Source organism: Acartia tonsa, chromosome 9, assembly GCF_053477335.1.
Source record: "Acartia tonsa isolate MP-2025a chromosome 9, ASM5347733v1, whole genome shotgun sequence".
NCBI lineage: Eukaryota > Metazoa > Arthropoda > Copepoda > Calanoida > Acartiidae > Acartia > Acartia tonsa.
This window is the reverse complement of record NC_137268.1, coordinates 10953208-10972174: the sequence shown is the minus strand read 5'-3', so window position 1 is coordinate 10972174 and position 18967 is coordinate 10953208. Positions and strand designations below refer to the sequence as shown.

General features: G+C 31.9%; 1 protein-coding gene and 1 pseudogene across 2 annotated transcripts in view; both read right to left on the bottom strand.

Annotated features, from left to right (window-relative positions):
* LOC145328203 (uncharacterized) overlaps positions 1–16685 on the bottom strand; it is a 131452-nt pseudogene extending 114767 nt beyond the window's left edge. The window contains exons 1-3 of the transcript XR_013882393.1: positions 16546–16685; positions 10948–11138; positions 10633–10727 (exon numbers count right to left, since the gene is read on the bottom strand). The product of XR_013882393.1 is annotated as an uncharacterized LOC145328203 (transcript). The remainder of the gene's footprint in view (positions 1–10632; positions 10728–10947; positions 11139–16545) is intronic.
* LOC145328216 (uncharacterized) lies at positions 792–3355 on the bottom strand. The gene is made up of 4 exons (XM_080171817.1): positions 3340–3355; positions 2863–2983; positions 2315–2453; positions 792–2085 (listed from the first exon to the last, which is right to left on the bottom strand). Exons 1-4 carry the CDS (start codon positions 3340–3342, stop codon positions 2037–2039), a joined length of 312 nt encoding a protein of 103 aa, XP_080027943.1. The 5' UTR covers positions 3343–3355; the 3' UTR covers positions 792–2036.
* Positions 16686–18967: the final 2282 nt, after the last annotated feature.

Genomic DNA, 18967 nt, shown 5'->3' with positions numbered 1-18967 from the left:
GTTTTCTTGTGTTTTATGACTTGAGTTTTTTACAATTAAAGTTACATTTCTCATCTATTAATATGTGTAACTGATTTAATTAATCTTTTATTATCAAATCTTCTCTGGACGTCATTTTTCATCAGCATAACACAGATCTTTATAATTATAAACGGAAATAGATATATCATTACATGGATGTTAAACCAGCCTTTTTCTAATAAGGTAAAACTCGCAGCATGCTAAAATGACGACACCCCCTATGCACCCTCTTTACCCCATCCCTTCCTACTGAATGAACGATCTGGCTAAAAAAAGAGTTCCATGTTAGAAACAAAAATTAACGACAGTTTTTCCCCTGAAATAATATCCACGTATATTTTATATCTTTGAAAATATTGTTTATAGTCCACTATCAGTAGCGCCCCTAGCATCTAAGTAATTGAATGGGGTAAAGGTGGTAGAAAATAGCCATTAACCATCCTAGATATTTTATGAAGCTTCCCTTAAATGGAGGACTGAACCAGTTCAGTTGTTAGCGAGATCTTAACAGACAAACAATCTTTTATTTTACTTTTCCTGGATTAAAACTAAGATACGGAGTAAAAACTACTTCTTGAGCAGCTTCACTCCGAGAAAAAATGACGTTTCTTTTCCCCAAATCTATTTCTTGAAAACCTCACATCTTTTCAATTTATGTAAAAACTTATTTTAACCCCTTCAGGAACTTTGCGGGGCTGTATTATTTCTAACTAAAAAAGCATCAATGAAACATTAATTCATTAAGTTCATAAAAAAAATAATTTCAAGAATTTAATATTTATTGAATTTATTCAAATCATCAATGAATAACATAATCATCAAATTAATCACATTAAAAAAGGCAAATTCATAATGAGCCTTAAAAAGAATATCATAATGACAAAAAATTCTATTACACTTAAATAACAATGGCACAAATATTTCTATGAACTAGATGATAGTTTTTTTTTAAACTAGAAATTTAATTTTAAATGATAAATGATGTTGAAATAGATTTATGATTTTTTTTTATAAAATATAAAAAGATAAATTCCATTTGAGATATCTAAAAAAAAATACTTAAGGGACGTCAAATCATTTTATTTTGAGAGGGGCAAAATGGTTTTAGTGGGCCAATTTAATGTGTTTTTTCTTATAGAAATTTTTAGGGGTTAAATGAGAGGTTTCAAAGTTTGAGGGGGGGTAAACACTCCTCTTGGACGTCAATGTCTTAAAAGACTTAAAATTATATTTTCTCCTTTAAAACAGCAAATTGCAATTCTTAAAATTAATAGCATATTAGCAAATTAAATGTAAAAAATAAGAGTATTGAAATTGCACATTGTAGAGCACTTAAATTAAGAATAGATTTAGTTTTGACTTTTTTAATTAATAGCACTTTTCATGATTTTTTATTTGACTAGAAAAAAATCAATGAATTATTACACAAAAAATCTTTTGATTTATGAATTATTTTAAAATTGATTAGCAAATGATATAAATAAATAAAGCTCGATACACAAAAAAGCTGCTTTTGATTTTCATATTTGGTTCAGGTTTGATCCTTAAAATAACATTTCAAAAAGGATTATAAAATAATGCCCATAATCCCAAATAAGTTTTTAAAACTTTAACATAAATTCTTTATACATATAATACAAGATAATAAAAATTCTATACAACATTTGAATCTAATTGTGCGTTTATTAAGACACAATAAGTTATTTTAAATGATTTTTAAAGCATATACCAAAGCAGTATTTTTAAAGTAGTACAGTATTTTATTTTGTATATGATTTTAACAATTAAAGTTGAAATGATGAAAAAAGCACTTCCTGTTGACATACAATTGCAATGGTCTATGTCAACTACATGGTACTTGAAATAATTGGTCACAACTGACATATTTTTGACTGTATGCCGTTGTTAAATATTTTTGAAGTCAATTTGGATTTATCCCGTAATGCTATCATGACAAAAGTCTTTATGTTGATATAATACCAGCTCAAAAGTTTTACAGGGGTGTCAATTATTTTTTATTTAGCCAATTCCTCCAAAATTTCAGGTACACTTTTCTTCTCCTCTCTAAATTAAAGAAAAACAATTACAAATTGAGATTTTTAATTTAATATTATTCAGTTTAAATACAGAAAAGGAGCTTTTTTTTCTTAAACAAAGATCATATAATAGTGACCATTCAAAATAGCCTAAAACCTACTTACAACCATAATACTAATCTTTTTTAATGTTGAATTCAGTCTAGCCGTTTACGCGATCTTACAAGATCTTCTAGTATAAATCTTAAAATATTTACCTAAAATAGTTCATATACTCTTCAGGTATAGTCCACTCAAGCAAGATTTCAATATTTTTCTGTAGAGTGCTGATTTCATTACCGTCGGGCTTGACGCATTTGCGACCACTAGCCTCTATACTCTCCTTTAATACATCATCTGAAATTTTAGAAAAAATTAATCAAATATTAAAGCAAGGGCAATTATGTCAGAGAAAGAAGGGAAAATGAGCTGTTTATTACATTAGTCCCCAAAGTTTTAGAATAACGTTTTTTTATTCGTTGGCTTAACAGCTTTTGGGACTTTTACTGAATTTTGTTTGGTTGGTTTATTAAGTTTAGTGTTCAAACTAATTTTAATCTACAGAAGAGGTAATTTTGTGTGTCATAATTGGGGATCAATTAATCGGCCAATATCTTATCCCTTTAGATCCCGCCAATTATGTTCATTAGAAGTGTAGCAACCAACCAGCAACCAGCAAATATATTTTTAAAGTACCCAAAATGATTGAGAAAACTTTGGGTACCAGATTAATATACAGTCCAGGAAAAATTCAATGAGCTGTTACCTATGAGCCTGCTGCCAAATCCCAGTTTCTTGAGCCTGCCTGGGGTTGAGATCTTTTTTAGCAGCAACGCCAGCAGAGTTCTCATTTTCTCCAAGCTCATGCCTGCGGAGGGCTCCTCAACCTTAACAAAGAAGAAAAATAAGGTGTAAATAATACCGTTGCCTTATCAAACTAATAAACCACTAGATATTCCTATATAGGCACGCGAGAAAATGGGAGGGGAAGTTAACCCCTCCACCAATTTTCAATTTTTGTTTAAAATTTTAAAAAAATTTGGGATGCCATTTTTTTCTAGAAGTCATTTCTCTTGAGAGTTTGATTGTACTGTACCCTCCCTCAAAATAGTTCTAAACCTTCCCAGGATCTAAGGAAGTTACATTGTAAAGGTGAACCATATCAGTTCCGCGGTTAGCGAGATCCTTTCGTCAAACAGACAGGTACATCCTGTTACTTTATGAAATAGGATATAGATCTTACCATGACAATAAAGATATCATTTACAGAGTACTGACAGGGGTGTCTATCTAAAGATCCTCTGGCACGACAGACAGACAGACAGACATCCTGTTACTTTTATATTAGAAATATTCTCACCATGACAATAAAGATATCATTTATAGAGTTGATATTGCCCGTACTGGCAGGCGTGTCAATCTGGAGATCCTCTGGCATATTGTCCGGATGTTCCTGCACTGCGTGGCTGTCGTACAAGGTCTTCGTCTGAAATAAATATAGAAAATAAGTAACGAGGCACAAAATTGAGGGATCTAGGGGTTGGACAATGGATTAATGTTAAATATTTTAGTGATCTCAGAATTTGTGGACTCGCTTAGTTTTTGTGAATGATTCCACAGGTTTAGCTAAACTTTGGGGACACTGCGGAGCTGTCGTACATGTCTTTTATATTTTATATGTGAACATTGAACAAGGATGGCAACAGCCATAAGTAACAAAGCACCAAAAATTGTTCAAGGATCAACTACAATATTAAAAGGCCATTATAAAAAATGTAATTTCCTTTCATGAAACATTTGTATATAGCCATAAAAAGAATGCAAAAATCCACCAAAATCATGAATAATATTGCATATACCTTATAGAAACCCTGGCAGACTTCACAATAGTAGGGCTTATCAGAGTTATGGACACAGAGCATGTGCTTCTTCAAGTGTGGCAGCTGAGCAAAGGATTTGTTGCATAGCTTACATGTGTGTGGTTTCTCTCCTATAAAAAAATATTCAATGTTGTGTAAATGTTTATAGGGTTTAATAACATTTCATATTTTATTTTTCATTAGTCAAGTAAAAGATAAAATATTTTTAAATTGAAAATCTACAAATTATTATCTAATGCCAACTGTAAATCATGGTAACACACGGACATACAGCAGACACAATTTTTTGAAAACACTTTTTTTTGAGGTCCCAAGGACCATAAAAATGACAAGAATGCACTTAATATTTACTCATTTTGTGATGAAGTGCTATAATTCTTTTTTTTAAAGAATAATATTTATTTTTTGTAAAACATCACCTAGAACACAGTAAAAAGGTCGGACTGATTATGACGTAAAAAAAAATAGCCAATGAGAGGCCACTATAAATTTTACTATTGGTCAATAATGGCATCTCATTGGCAAATTTTTTTTGTTACGTCATAATCAGTCCGACACTTTTACTGTGTTCATCACCTATTTAGAAATAAATTTTTTATTTAGATTTTTCAAATAATGAAACCATTGAAATTTGTTTTTATAAAGTTTATATTGGGACGTGCATATTTTGGCTGTACCGTTAAATGTTCTGTCAATCCTACCTGTATGCATCCTTAGGTGCAGCTTGAGCGCGGTAGAGTGGGAGAAAGCGCGTGAGCAAATTTTACAGGTATAGGGACGTTCACCAGTGTGGACTCGCATGTGGACGGTCAACTGACTTCTCTGGTTAAATCTGCAATAAAATAGTTAGCATTTTAGCATCTAGTATTTAAATATCCTATTCTATTAATTGAGTATTTTTTTACAGGTCAGGTAAGGAAAGGACAAGAAATGAATATACAAATAAGCCCCCTGTAGGGGTTCGACATTTAAAAAACTTATAGGACAGTGTCTGCTCCGACTTTTGTCACTACTGCGTTTGTTCTATGACCTTACAACAAGAATGACATTAGCTGTAAGTAGCATAGCTCAAAATATGCCGAAAATACATACTTGGCTCCACATTGTTCACATTTGTATGGCTTCTCCTCTTCACCAGTTGCATGCGTTCTCATATGATCCTATAAATAAAATATTGTTATCCTATTATACATATACTAGCGGCTTCACCCCTAGCCTCTAGGAGCTTTGCCCCAAGAGGTGATAAAATTTTTTTTTTGGTGAAATACGTAAAAGGACCAAAGAAATCTTCTACAAAAAAACAAAAACAAAAAAAAATGGGGGGTGGATTTTTTGTTTTTGGGGGGGTTGGGGGTGTCCCACCCCCCAAGAAAATAGCCTAAAACCAACACAGGACCAGTAGGTATATTCCCTGAAGAGTAGAATCCGATCGGTTCAGTGGTTACGGATATCTTAAGGGACGGACAGACAGGCGGACAGACAGACAGACGGACGGACAGACATCATTCTACTTTGTATTATAGATAGTAAGCGTTTTTTGTCTGTAGTTCAAGTTATTGTTAACCACTGAACCGATTAGCTCTAAACTTATGAATGCTTCACAAAGATCCGAGGATAATTTTGAGCTATTATATTGCCCATCTATTCCCCTTTGAATATTGAGCCCCTAGGTGCTAGTGGCGCATTCACTTATCTACTCTAATAATCAGTGTTCCGGAGCCGGAGCCGGGAGCAGCAACATTTTCGGTGGAGCCGGAGCCGGATCCGGAGCCGTATTTTTCGTTAAAAACGGCTCCGGCTCCGGACTAGCTAAAAATGATTTTTTAAAGTAATATTATAATTTGGCAACGATCTATTTCCATATAATAAACTGAAAAACTATTGTTTCTTAACAAATAGACACACATCCTTCTACTTTTATATAGCTTTAATCAAATAAAAGCAAAATATTTTATATTATTTATTTTATTTTATCAAATTCAATAATGAAAAAAAATTGATATATTAATTTGAAGGTAGGAGCCGGAGCCAGAGCTGGAGCCGGAGCCGCATCAAAATTATACGGCTCCGGCACCCTGCTAATAATATTACATAACATATATTTTTTTAATTAGAGCTTCCTTATAATAATAAAGAAAAAAATGGATTTGATCTTAAAGATGTAAAATTCTATTATATAAGTATTAAATGATTCCTTTCTTCTTTGGGGGTAGGTTGAAACTTTTAACCCATATAAAGAAGTGTGAATAAAATTTGTAAGACAATAATTTATATTTAGTTGAAAAAAAAATGTTTTATTTTTCATCCTTCAAAATCTTTAACTTTATCCAAATTCATGTACATAATATGTTGAAATAATCATTTATGTAAATCCTTAAAAAAATTAAGTAAATATTTGAAGGTTATTTATTGTGTAGTATGTACTTGAAAACATAATCTTTTCCTGCGATGAAAGATTACCAAGTAGTCCAAGAATAATCGCAAGTTTCAAATGTATAAGGGCAAACAGCTGTTTTTTAAAATTTGAAGGAGTACTTGGTATAGAAATCTCATACATTTTAGCAAAAAAATATTTAAAAAAATATTTGTAAAGCTCGAGAAAAACTCAAATGTACAAAATTAAAACCTGATTTGCCTGTCATTCATTGAGCTCTTGTTCTTTCTTTATAATTGGTTTTACTATCTGTCTACTTATATTAATTCATCTATCCATCCATCTATCTATCCATATATCTACCTTAGATGTCTCTTGAAGCTCTTGTCCTTTTTATTTATATCCATCTATCTATCTATCTATCTATCTATCTATCTATCTATCTATCTATCCATATATATACCTTAATATGTCCCTTGAAGCTCTTGTCGCAGACTTTGCACTGGAACATTTTCTTTCCCTCGTGGAAGCTTAGTATGTGTCTCTTCAGAGTATCTGCGCGGGGATACGATTTCTCACACAAGTGACATTGAAAATCCTTAAAATCAGGAAATATAGTAAATTTTAATACAGTAATTTAGGTCGAGTACAGTAAAACTTTATGATATACCCAGCTGAACTATGGCTTTTAAGACAAATTTCCCAAACCTTACTTTAAAAAGCCCAACTTTATTGCAAGCATAAATTTATCGCATCGTATTATAGACAGCTTACCGCGAATATCTAAACAGAAAAATCAAATTAAAACTAATTTTATCATTTTTATTTTAATATTAGTAGAAAAGTGTCTGTAACAGGATACTATACATGATATTGCTGTATATCTGAGAACTGGTTCTAATCCAGCGGATATTCATCGGTTTTGCAGCCATACTGGAAATATTTACAGGCGTGATCAGAATTTTTGCCAATGGTGTTATAGCGTCAAAAATTTACCTTAACGCCTTGATGCAATGCCGCGTGATTTCTCAAGTTACCATACGTAGAGAAAGCCATCTCACAGTGGGAACATTTATATGGTTTGTCTCCGCTGTGGATTCTCTTGTGCACAATCAGTTGTCCGCCGCGAGCAAAACATTTACCACATGAGTCACAACGAAATGGTTTTTCACCTGCAATATAAAAAATTATTTAGTAATTTACCTTTAATTAATAATTTTCTATTATTAGAATTGTGTCCATTAGAATAGTAGGTAAATATTTCTAGTTGTCGAGATTAAAGTTGGACATAAAGACGAAATAAATATCAGTTATGTTGTTCTTTGTAGATTGTAGGTTACAATGCTTTAGATTCTTAACAGAAATAGTTACAAACCTTCACGGGACCTATGAGAAGCTACCCTGTTTAGAAGAACCCGATTCGTTCAGTGGTTAGCGAGATCCTTCGGTACATACAAGCACACAGTCATACTGTTACTTTTATATCATGACAATACCTGTATGAATCCTCATGTGAAGCTTGAGCCTCTCCTTGATGGAGAATGCCTTGCCGCATATTGAACACTCGTGGGGCATCTCTCCAGTGTGGTTGCGCATGTGTGTCGTCAGAGATCCAACCTACGGAAAATAGTAATTGCATTTAAGTTTCGCACAAAGATTTTTTGTGAGACAAAAAATTTAAATCAAAATTTTTACTACTTGTGCATGTTTAAGCATAACAATATGCACAAAAATACAGGATAACAGGGTAAATTAACAGTAAATTAACGCAGTACCCAATATAACCTAGCCTAATCTTGGCCCCCCCACCTTGACCAACAGACCAGGGTATAATATATGTTTGTGTACCTGGGAAGCTCTTTATAGTGCCTATAAAATATGTCGTCATACAATACAAATGACCAATGATAGGCCGATGAACAACCAATGGCAGGCCAGTATACTTTTAACGGACCAATTGCAGGCCAGTAAACATTTTAATTGGCCAATGGTAGGCGAGTATGACGTACCTGTACAAACTTCTTGCCACAAACCCCGCACTGGTACGGCTTCTCTCCTGTGTGAGACCTGGCGTGCTTCTCCTTGTCATCTATCTATCTCTCTATATATCTATCTAACAGTGTACCTGGACAAATTTCTTGCCACAAACGCCGCACTGGTACGGCTTCTCTCCTGTGTGAGACCTGGCGTGCTTCTCCATGTCATACTTTCTCTTGAATCCCTTCCCACAATATTCACATGGAAATACGCGTTCATCTCCCTGAATAAGAAAATAAATGGATGTAGAAGGATATACCTGGATATTATGTTTACTACACTTGTCCCCAAAGTTTACTTATACTCAACAACTTTGAGTACATTAATTAAATTTTGATTGATTGGTTCATTAACTTGAGTGTCCAAAGGTTTCAACCACTTATGTAATCTACAATTGTATATAATCATTTGGGATGTACATCCATGCACCGGCCATTGTCTTGTCCCTTTATAACCGTGTTCATGTGTGTATATTTATTATTAAAATTTATATAAATTGACAAATGTTTTAAATCACATAATTAATCACTTTAAAAGTGTGATATGAATAGATTATTACACCTTAAAACAATACAAAATTGCACCTGTCTAATTACAGATATGTAATCTTATTATAACATATATGTCAATTTTGCTTTCAAAATTGCATATTTTTTTTAAGTCTTAGGAAGAGAAAGGGACATTGAACTGTAAGTCAATTTTGTACCCAAAAGTTAAAAGGAGCGTTCTCTTATTTGTTTGCGGAAAGACTTTGGGTACTTTAACAAATATAGATTGGAAAGTATAACTATTTCATTAAGAATGTTAATCTTCAGAAGGTGTAATTTTAACTGTCATTTAACTGTCTTAATCTGTCTTTAACTGTCTTAATCTGTCTTTAACTGTCATTTTTTTTTAGATAATTGTTAATTTGATGTATAGCTTCGCTACTTATGAACGAAACTATATTGGTTTCTCCATTAAAACGCTTGAATAAAGGGAAGACGAAGCCCTAAAAAAAACAGCATGTTACGTCATAAAAACGAGGGATTATCCATCTCTTTTTTAGGGGTTTTCTTTCCCACTCTCCCACTCCTCATCCCTCATTTTTATGACATCATTGAGGGACTTTATGACGTCATTGAGGGACTTTCTTTGTCTTAGAATAAAGGCACATATTCTATTCTAAAACCAAAGGAAACTATTACGAAAAATGTGATCTCATTTTTGTATTTGCAATGAGTAAAATAAAACAAACATTAGACATTTTTTCAAGAAAGTAAAAGACAATTGCACTATATTTAATCTTCAATCCTTCCCCCCAATAATTTTAGGCTGCCAAAGGCATAAATTAACATGCAAGAATTGTGGGAAGATGAATTTACCTACCATTGTCATATCCCTGTACAATGGATTTATAATTACTTGGATCTAACACCAGATTACAATGTACTCTAATAAAGTGAAACTTGCAGCTGGCTAAAACAACTATCTCCCCCTTTCCACCCCCTTTACCCTATCCCCTCCCTTCATACTGAATGAACGAGCTGGCCAATAAGTGATGTTCATCCTAGCAACCTAAATTGACAACACTTTTTCCCTGTCACAACATCCATGTATATTCTATATCCATATCCTGTACAATTTCTTGCCCTTATAATCGGACATTCAACTTGTAGATAAAGAAACTTTAAAATCAATACACCAAGAACAAATATTACCAAAAGTGGCGCAACAATAATAACAATGTCAATAAATCAATGAAAATGACATCTCTGAATAATCAGGGTGTCGGAGCCGTTTAATTTTGATGCGGCTTACCTTAAAATTAATATATCAATTTTTGTTCATTATTGAAATTGATAAAATAAAATAAATAATATAAAATATTTTGCTTTTTTTGATTAAAGCTATATAAAAGTAGAAGGATATGTGTCTATTTGTTAAGTAACAATAGTTTTTCAGTTTATTATATGGAAATAGACCGTTGCCAAATTATATTATTACTTTAAAAAATCACTTTTAGCTAATCTGGAGCCGGAGCCGTTTTTAACGAAAAATACGGCTCCGGATCCGGCTCCACCAAAAATGTTGCTGCTCCCGGCTCCGGCTCCGAAACACTGTCTCTGATATATGATCAAATTTTAAGCAATAAATATTAAAATTTTCAAAATTTCATTAATACACAAAAAACGGTGTTTATTAGTGTACGTACAAACATAAATTAATTATATAGTAGCTACGCTACTAATAAAAGACATTTTACCTCTCCAACGCTACCATCGGGTTTTCTCACTCCTACTTCTAATGAATTTTCTGATCCCTCTAAAGATTTCTCTATGCAGGCTTTTTCTTCCTTCCCTGTTTTTTTTTATTTATGTTTTATCATATTCATTATAATTGGCGTTTTTTTATTGTATAATATTCATTTATCGCAACGTAATATAGCCAGTTTTGGTAGACCCGATGGGCCTAAAGCCCGGTATAACAAAACTGGTTTTAAATATATAACTTTTATTTTATTATTCGCTTTTGTCAGATCCCAATGAGACCATAGGAGAAGAAAAACATAATTAATTGCCTTTGGTGGATTTTTTGACAGCCTTGATGTCGGGTTTTTTAAACTGAATTTCATCATCTTCCTCAATCTCCTTCTCTGGCTCCATGGACTCGGGCTCGTCAATAGATTCTTCCTCCATAGTATCAATTTTGTCAAGTTCTGACAGTTTGTTTTTGGTGGCTGTTGCTGCACTTCGACGTGGGTTTCTTCGACTATAAATAATATGATCAGTTAATTAAAACAGTATCGAACTGTAGGGGGTCTAAATAAAAATTTGGAAGGCCTGCTCTCCCCTTTTTTCACCAGAGGGGACAATGGGCTGTTTATTACACTAGTTCCAAAATTTATAATAGCGTTTTCTTTTTCGTTGGATTAACAACTTTGGGGGCTTTCAGTAAATTCTGATTGGATTGGATCATCAAGTTAAGATCATTGATTGTAATCTACAGAAGGGGTAATTTTATGTGTCATTATTGGGGATGAACATAAATTTTTCGGCTATTATCTTATCTTTTTAGATCCCTGAACGATTTCACACCCCACTGGCGAATTGCTGTGCACGCCACTGGTTTAAAAGCATAAAAATTTGAAGAACAGATACCTATAAGTATGATAATGTACAGAAGGTTAAAAGTTAAAATGCTGCTTATTAAAGTTGAATTAAAAAAATCATTTTAAAAATAATTGCAAATAGGTTTTGGTGGTTAATAGATAGGTAGATTTGAGTAAAAACACTTTCTTTACTAAATCAGTAAAAATATAGCCACTTACTAAATCATTTTTAATTGTAGAAATTTCAGTAGCCTTTAAATATTAACTTTTCCGTGTATGATATTGTTTTGTCAACGGCTCTTCAAAAACTAAACTAATCCCAAAGCAAAGAAATTTCCTTGGGTTTCAAGCAGGGAAAATGGGATAGGTAAGTAAACCATAAAACTATATGGTTCACTCAGTGGCGTGTCAGGGATGGAGGGGACATTGGGCTTTTTATAACACAAATCCTCAAAGTTTTATAAGTTTTCTTTTTCGTTGGCTTAGCAACTTTGGGGACTTTTATGGAATTTTTAATTATTTGTTTAAGGTACGTGTCTAAACGTTTCAATAATTACTTGTAATGTACAGAAGGGGTGATTTTGTGTATAATCATTGAGGATGTACATAAATTCATAGATCATTGTCTTATTCATTTAAATCCCTATAATTTTATTAAAGAATTACCATTTTTTCATTTTCAAAAATCTATCAGAAAACTTTTTAAAAAGAAATTACATATCCCATTAACCATGATTTTAAGTAAAGGGTAGAAGAAAGGGTTGTTGATGTTTAATCTTTTTCATGAATAAAGAAATATGATACATATTTATGAACATATAAAGATATTAGATTTAATACTTTAGATTAATAGCGTAGACACTATTACAAGGGTGAAAGTCAGTTAATTAAGTGTCATATGAATTTTTTTTGTATATTTCGATATTGATTGACGTAATTAATATTAAAAATTAATATTACATTTACTGAATATGCCATATTTTCTTTACTATTTATTGACAAAATACTAACTTACCTTACTGTTTTTATTGTAAAATATTCTAGCTTTATCATTGATGCGCTTCTTAACTTGCTAAGATGGACCTAATTTATTGGTCAGTTCATCCAGTAGGAGGAAAGGGGTGGGGTTAAGGGTATCGATATTATAGCCAGCTGCGAGCATCACTTTATTCAGAGTAAATGATATCTGGTGCAACATCCAAATAATAATATATCTATAATCTAGGCCTCTATCATAATATCTTTATTAGATCAACACCTATGAATGAAATATAAAGAAAGTACATTTTAAAACGCCCCAAATGTTACAAGAAATTAAATTTAACAAGGATGACAACATAAAAAAGTAGTAAAGCTCCAAAAATCTTAAATGGACAAACGGACAAAGAGAGTAATTAGGAAACATTTATTTACATAATGTTATTGTCTGTTGCATGGCCAACGGTCAAAGTATGGAAATCTTAAAAGAGGGGATGTCAAAAATATAAAAATCAATTGTTTCAAAAGTTAAATACCAAAGCACAGTGAGAGCAATGGCAGTAAAATCAATCTTTTCCCTTCTCTTCTCCCCGATGTTACCCAGCAACCAACAACAGCAGAATTATATCTGCAAAAGTTATTGTAAATAGACATTTTGTACTAAGTTCCTAAGAAAACACACCCCCTAAGAAGCTAAACAAATATCATATTTCTTTATTATTCCATCTAGCAAAAAACCGTCAGGGGTTGGGATATTCCTGCTAAACTGTCAGCATTATGCTGACATAAAGTAGCATTAGTTTTAGTGGTTTTAAATTAACGACATATTGTCGAAATGATTAGATTTTTGTCAACATTAAATATAACTTCGATAATGACTAATTAAACAGGATTTAACAGATAATTTGATGTACATCCACAATGATGATACACAAAATTATCCCTTCTTTAGATTACAATTAGTGGTTAAAACGTTGAACACTCACATCAATAAACCAACCAATCAAAATTCAATAAAAGTTCCTTAAAATTAAAATTCCTGCTAAACTGTCAGCATTATGCTGACATATAGTATCATTAGTTTCAGTGGTTTTAAACTAATGACATATTGTCGAAATTTGATGATTTTTTGTCGACATTAAATATAACATCGATGATAACAAATGGAACAATGATCTAAAGGGATAAGACAATGGTCGATAAATTGATATACATCTCCAATGATGAAAAACAATATTATTTCTTTTTTAGATTACAATAAGTGGTTGAAACGTTTGAACACACAATTTAATGAGCCAACCAATCAAAATTTACTGAAGTCCTCAAAGTTGTTAAGTCAACGAATAAGAAAACATTATCATAAAACTTTGTCCCCTTCCGCCCTGCTAATAAAAAACATATATTTAAAGGTTTGTGTTGATATAATAACAGCAATTAATTCTAACAGGGTAGTGAGGAAGCAAAAAAAGAGTTAATACCATCATTATAATTTAGAACACCTTTTTGTTAAGTTTCAACAAAAAGGTTGAAGTTTTAGGCTTAAAATTAAATTTCTAAGTTATTTTTCTAGAGGAAGTTTTGAAACAATCTAAAAAGCGTAGTAACTGTATAGCTTTTTTTAAAAGGATGTATTTTTATTGCACAATGCAAATCTATTATATAAAGTAGTAAGGATTTTTTTTGGTCCGTAGCTTAAGATTTATATAATGCCTGAATTCTTCATTTTGTTGAAGGTTTACATGGCTCCGTGGATGGTTTTAAGCTATTTTATTTTTAAAATTAGAATCTTGGGATGGTATTAGTCTGTAATTATGTTTTCCATACAAATTTAAATACAGAGCACCTAGATGCTAGGGGTACAGTCGCTAGTATTCTATAAAGTAGTAAGATTTTTATGTCCTAAGTTTAAGATATATATTACCTCTCACGAGATTGTTTAGTCCTTTGACACTGTACATAATTATTATCTGATTGATCTGTCCTTAATTTTTAATCATATTCAATTTTATTGTTTGTAAATGAATATTTAATACCTGTATTTTAATACTGTTATCATTATTATTTGTTATGTGTGTCATAAAATAAATATCTAAAAAGATTTCAATCTGACTAATTGAGTATTCCTTTTTTTGGAGATTTCACATAGGTCAAAGGAGAGGTTTAGGTTATTTTATTTTTAAATTTAAGAATTGGGATGGTTTTGGTTTTTTTTTCTGCCCCCTTCTCACCCCTTTGAATATAAAGCCTCTAGATGCTAGGGCCGCAGCCACTTGTACCTAATAAAATTACAACTATTCAACTTGCTTATGTAATTGAAAATTATCTTTAAAATTCATCTAACAAACCAAATAAAAGCTTATGATTTAATCTAATAACAACAAACAACAAATTTGAATTTAAATGGCTTTGAACTAAAGTAGTACATATGGTAAAATTATTGATCTAACCATATGCTAACTAAGCAGTCCAATGAGGGGTGTTTTTACAAAACCAAAGGATTTTTTAGATAGCCAGCTAAGAAGATAGACTACCCTCAGATTTTGTGTGTTTTTATGCATTTTGTAGGAACACAGTAATAGTGTCTGACTGATTATGACGTAACAAAAAAAAATTAGCCAATGAGAGGCAACTATAAATTTTACCATTGGTCAATAACGGCCTCTCATTGGCTATTTTTTTTTGTTACGTCATAATCAGTCAGACACTATTACTGTGTTCATTTGGTAGCTAATAAGGATACAAATTCGTAATATATGTAAAAGATACAAAATTATTATCACATAATTTTGGACTAAATTATTTTTAAAAGTTTATATAAAAAAGAAAACAAGATTTTATGCGGTTTTTTGAGAACATTTTTCTCTTAATTTAGGGGTGTGCTCTCTCTATTTGATTTGTGGAGGGGGGGGGGGGGAAGGGGAGAGGATGAATAAAACCCGGGAAATTCTCTTTTACACCTGCTACCGAGAAAAAGACAAATAAGGACCAGGAAGTTGGGGGAGGGGAGAGGGGGGGGGTATGTTAGTTTCAGGAAATGGTTTGTTACATGGCAATGTATAAGCTTATAGGGGATCTAGGGAGAAGAGGAAGGAGGAGTTGGGGTGTATTTTTGAATTTAAATCCCCTAGGGGGGAATAATAATTTTGACTTCTGTGCTACGCTTATACGATGCTTCTTTTCCCGGTTATTCAATTCACAACAAGGAAAATTATATCCATTATCTATATTACTTGGCTATTGCACCAGATTTTCATGAACTCTGATGAAGTGATGCTCGCAGCTGGCTAAAATAACCATACCCGCCATTTATCCCTTCCCCTCCTACTGGATGAACGAACTAACCAATAAATGAGGTCCATATTAGCAAGCTAAATCGACGACAAATTTTCCAAATTTTTATCAGAGCGATTATTATCCGGTGGATTAGAACTGGTTCTCAGTCATACTTAAAGATAATGTATAGTATCGTATTACAGACATCTTTCCAAAAATATCAAAATAAAGATCATTTTCATTTTCGCGAAAAGCTGTCAGTGTCTATAATATTATGCGATAAATAACTTATACATTATACATTAAAAATATAAGAATTACTGAAAATTATAAAATAAAACCCAACAATAAACAGATAGATTAGTAAACAACTTTCCACGAAAAAAAAACTAAATTAGTAAATCCCCAAAATTATATCATTTTCTTATTTGATTACAATTGCAGTATGCTTTTGTATATATAGAATTAAATACGTTAAGTATAAGAATAAAAATTAAAAGTTTTAATTTAGTTTGATTTTAAAGTATTTTATCTTATCAAAAGAAAGCAGCAAAACACCCTAGAAGTTTATTTGTTTAAATATAAGATAAGACAACATATAAAGTTAAAATAAATGAGGCAATATCGTAAATTTGATATAAACGATACCTTTATGCTGTTACATTAAAAATAATCAATAATCATAAAAAATGTAGCAATTTATAAATACGATACCTTTACATTATGTATAAAAAGCACTATTAGATACCTTCAACAAAATTTCAATTTAGTTGAATGTTTTAGATAACAAAATGTGTTATTAAATAAATAAAATACCTCATTTTGATTAATTTCAACAACTTTTCAGCAGCAGAATATAACTTAATTTCACTATAGGTTGACTAGAACTGAAATTTGATAAACAAATTTTCTCTAATATGTCTGAAAAATAAAATCAATATGGAACAAAAATCAATAGAACGGCTGCTCTATAATAGTACAATACCCTTTGCGCACTTATCCCCCCTACCCCCCCCCCTTCATCTTGTGCACCCCCTAACTAACATCCCCCTTAATGGAAAAATAAAATGAGGGAGGGTTTATAAAAAGTGGGGGGAGGGGTTTTGAAAGAAAGCTTAACTTTGCTTTCTGCTTGCATTTATATAACTAATAATAATAATGTAATTTACTATATTTTCAAAACACTATAAAATATCACAAAAATGCTAAACAACTTAAGCTTAACTTAGGCAGACAGCTACAGTATTAAACATTAAAACAATTAGAAAACTGGATATTTTTTGATAAAATTTTAGCTGCTTGTAAAGTTGTATGTGTGCATGGAAGAAATAACGATACTTCAATGTGTATCGGAGCCGGCTCCGAGTTTCAGGGGAGAAAAATACATAATTTTTATTTTGAAAAACCCTTAATTTTTAAAATTCAATAAAGTTTATGAATAAATAAATTATTTTAAAATATTTTAAGGATATATATTAATCCCTTGTAGTATTGAATTTCACAGCTGTGTGTAGCACATTATTCTCTCTCTCTATCTCTCTTTCTCTCTCTCTCTCTCTCTCTCTCTCTCTCTCTCTCTCTCTCTCTCTCTCTCTCTCTCTCTCTCTCTCTCTCTCTCTCTCTCTCTCTCTCTCTCTCTCTCTTTCTTCTTATATATAGTTTAATTTGAAGGGAAGTTAGAAAGCAAAGAAAATAGGGAAGGATAGAGGACGGAGAAAGGGGGACAGAGAAAATGGGCTAGTTTTACTGTTTCAAAGGACATTCATTTTTTGTTGTTTATGGTGTAAAACTTTTGTTTGAATTAAGTTATTTTTATTTATTTTTTAATATAAATATAAGTATAGGTTATAGATGTCTTAAATGATACCAATATAATAACTATTTTTCCTTTGGATAAACTAGCGGTTTCTCCTCTGGAGGTCTCCAGGGGCACTTGAGAGAAGAGGAAGGAGGAGGGTCAGTCAATTCTACACTTTTATCTTTTGTTTTGAAAGAAATTAAAAATGGAGGGGGAGTGTGGGGTGCATATTTTAAAAGGCTATTTCTGTTAAGAGTGTTATAGCGGATAGCAAGTTCTTAAGCTACAGACAGACACACACTCGAACATCCTGTCACTTTTATACAAGGATAATTGGCTCAATACCAGCTGAGTATCCACGTGGATATATAGCTACTATTGGGGTCATTTTTGGATACTTAGCTACCATTGGGAAAATGTGTGGATATACAACTACTATTGGGGGAAAAAAAGTTTTAAAACCATTATTTTGAAGCTTTCCTATAATTAGGGTCTGTGCGTCTGTCCGTCCGTACATAATTTTTGTTGGTTTAGGCATTTTAGAACTGTCCTATTGATTTCAAACTTGGCATTATGATGCCTGTAAAGCACATTATAAAGAATGTAATTAACAACAAATCAAATTGATTATTGTATGCCCAATAATGCTTTTAATGATTTTGTCATCCTTGTTTTAAAGTGCAAGGTGCATTAAGTGGGTGGAAATTTTTCGGCTTCTTTGTACAAGTATGAGTTTTCTTTAAAAAACCCTCATCATTTAGTTTGTAAAAAGTATTTTATTTCTGAACATTTCTTTAAACTCAAATTAACTGTGTGCATTTGCAAATTTTTATAAAAAAAACTTTTAAAACACAGTTAACATTTCAAAGGATTAAGCTTCTTTGATATTCAGGTTATCTTTTAACTCAAATCAATTGTTTGCATCATCAAATTATACTTCCAAAACTCTCAAATAAGTCAACATTTTATACCATGTAGTTTTCATTTCATGTTTTATCAAAAAAATGTACACATTTTTTCACTTTTTTGGTTAATTCAAAAGAACACCAATTCTTCCTCCATTCTAAAACCTAAACAAAGCAGGATATCATAAAGATTAAAATTTTTCCCATCTCAGGAATAACTCCACCCATTTTTTTAACAGATTTCAAAATCCAAATCTCCACCCATAGACAACCAAGGACAAAGATAAATCCACAACCTTTTCATAACCCCCCCACTCCTCCCACTTTTTGTCTCCTCCCAGGTTTTTTTCTGTCTCCGCCTTCAACCAAACTCACCATCCAAAACTCCGCCTATTTCCTAACCATCAAAAAAATTCCTCTAATAAAAACTATGCCCCGCCCCATAACTCAAACAAGGCCAAGAATTATTCCCTACTCCTCCTTTTTAAAAAACTAATGTTTTAATCTTTTATTTCAAACTTTATCAGTAGTCATC

Bases quoted from the DNA above. Each gene is read 5' to 3' on its own strand.
- LOC145328216 (XM_080171817.1), bottom strand. The intron at 2,454-2,862 runs GTAACAGCTCAT...CTAAAATTTCAG, and splicing joins ATTTGGCAGCAGGCTCATAG to ATGATGTATTAAAGGAGAGT. The intron at 2,086-2,314 runs GTAAATATTTTA...TCTTTAATTTAG, and splicing joins GAGTATATGAACTATTTTAG to AGAGGAGAAGAAAAGTGTAC.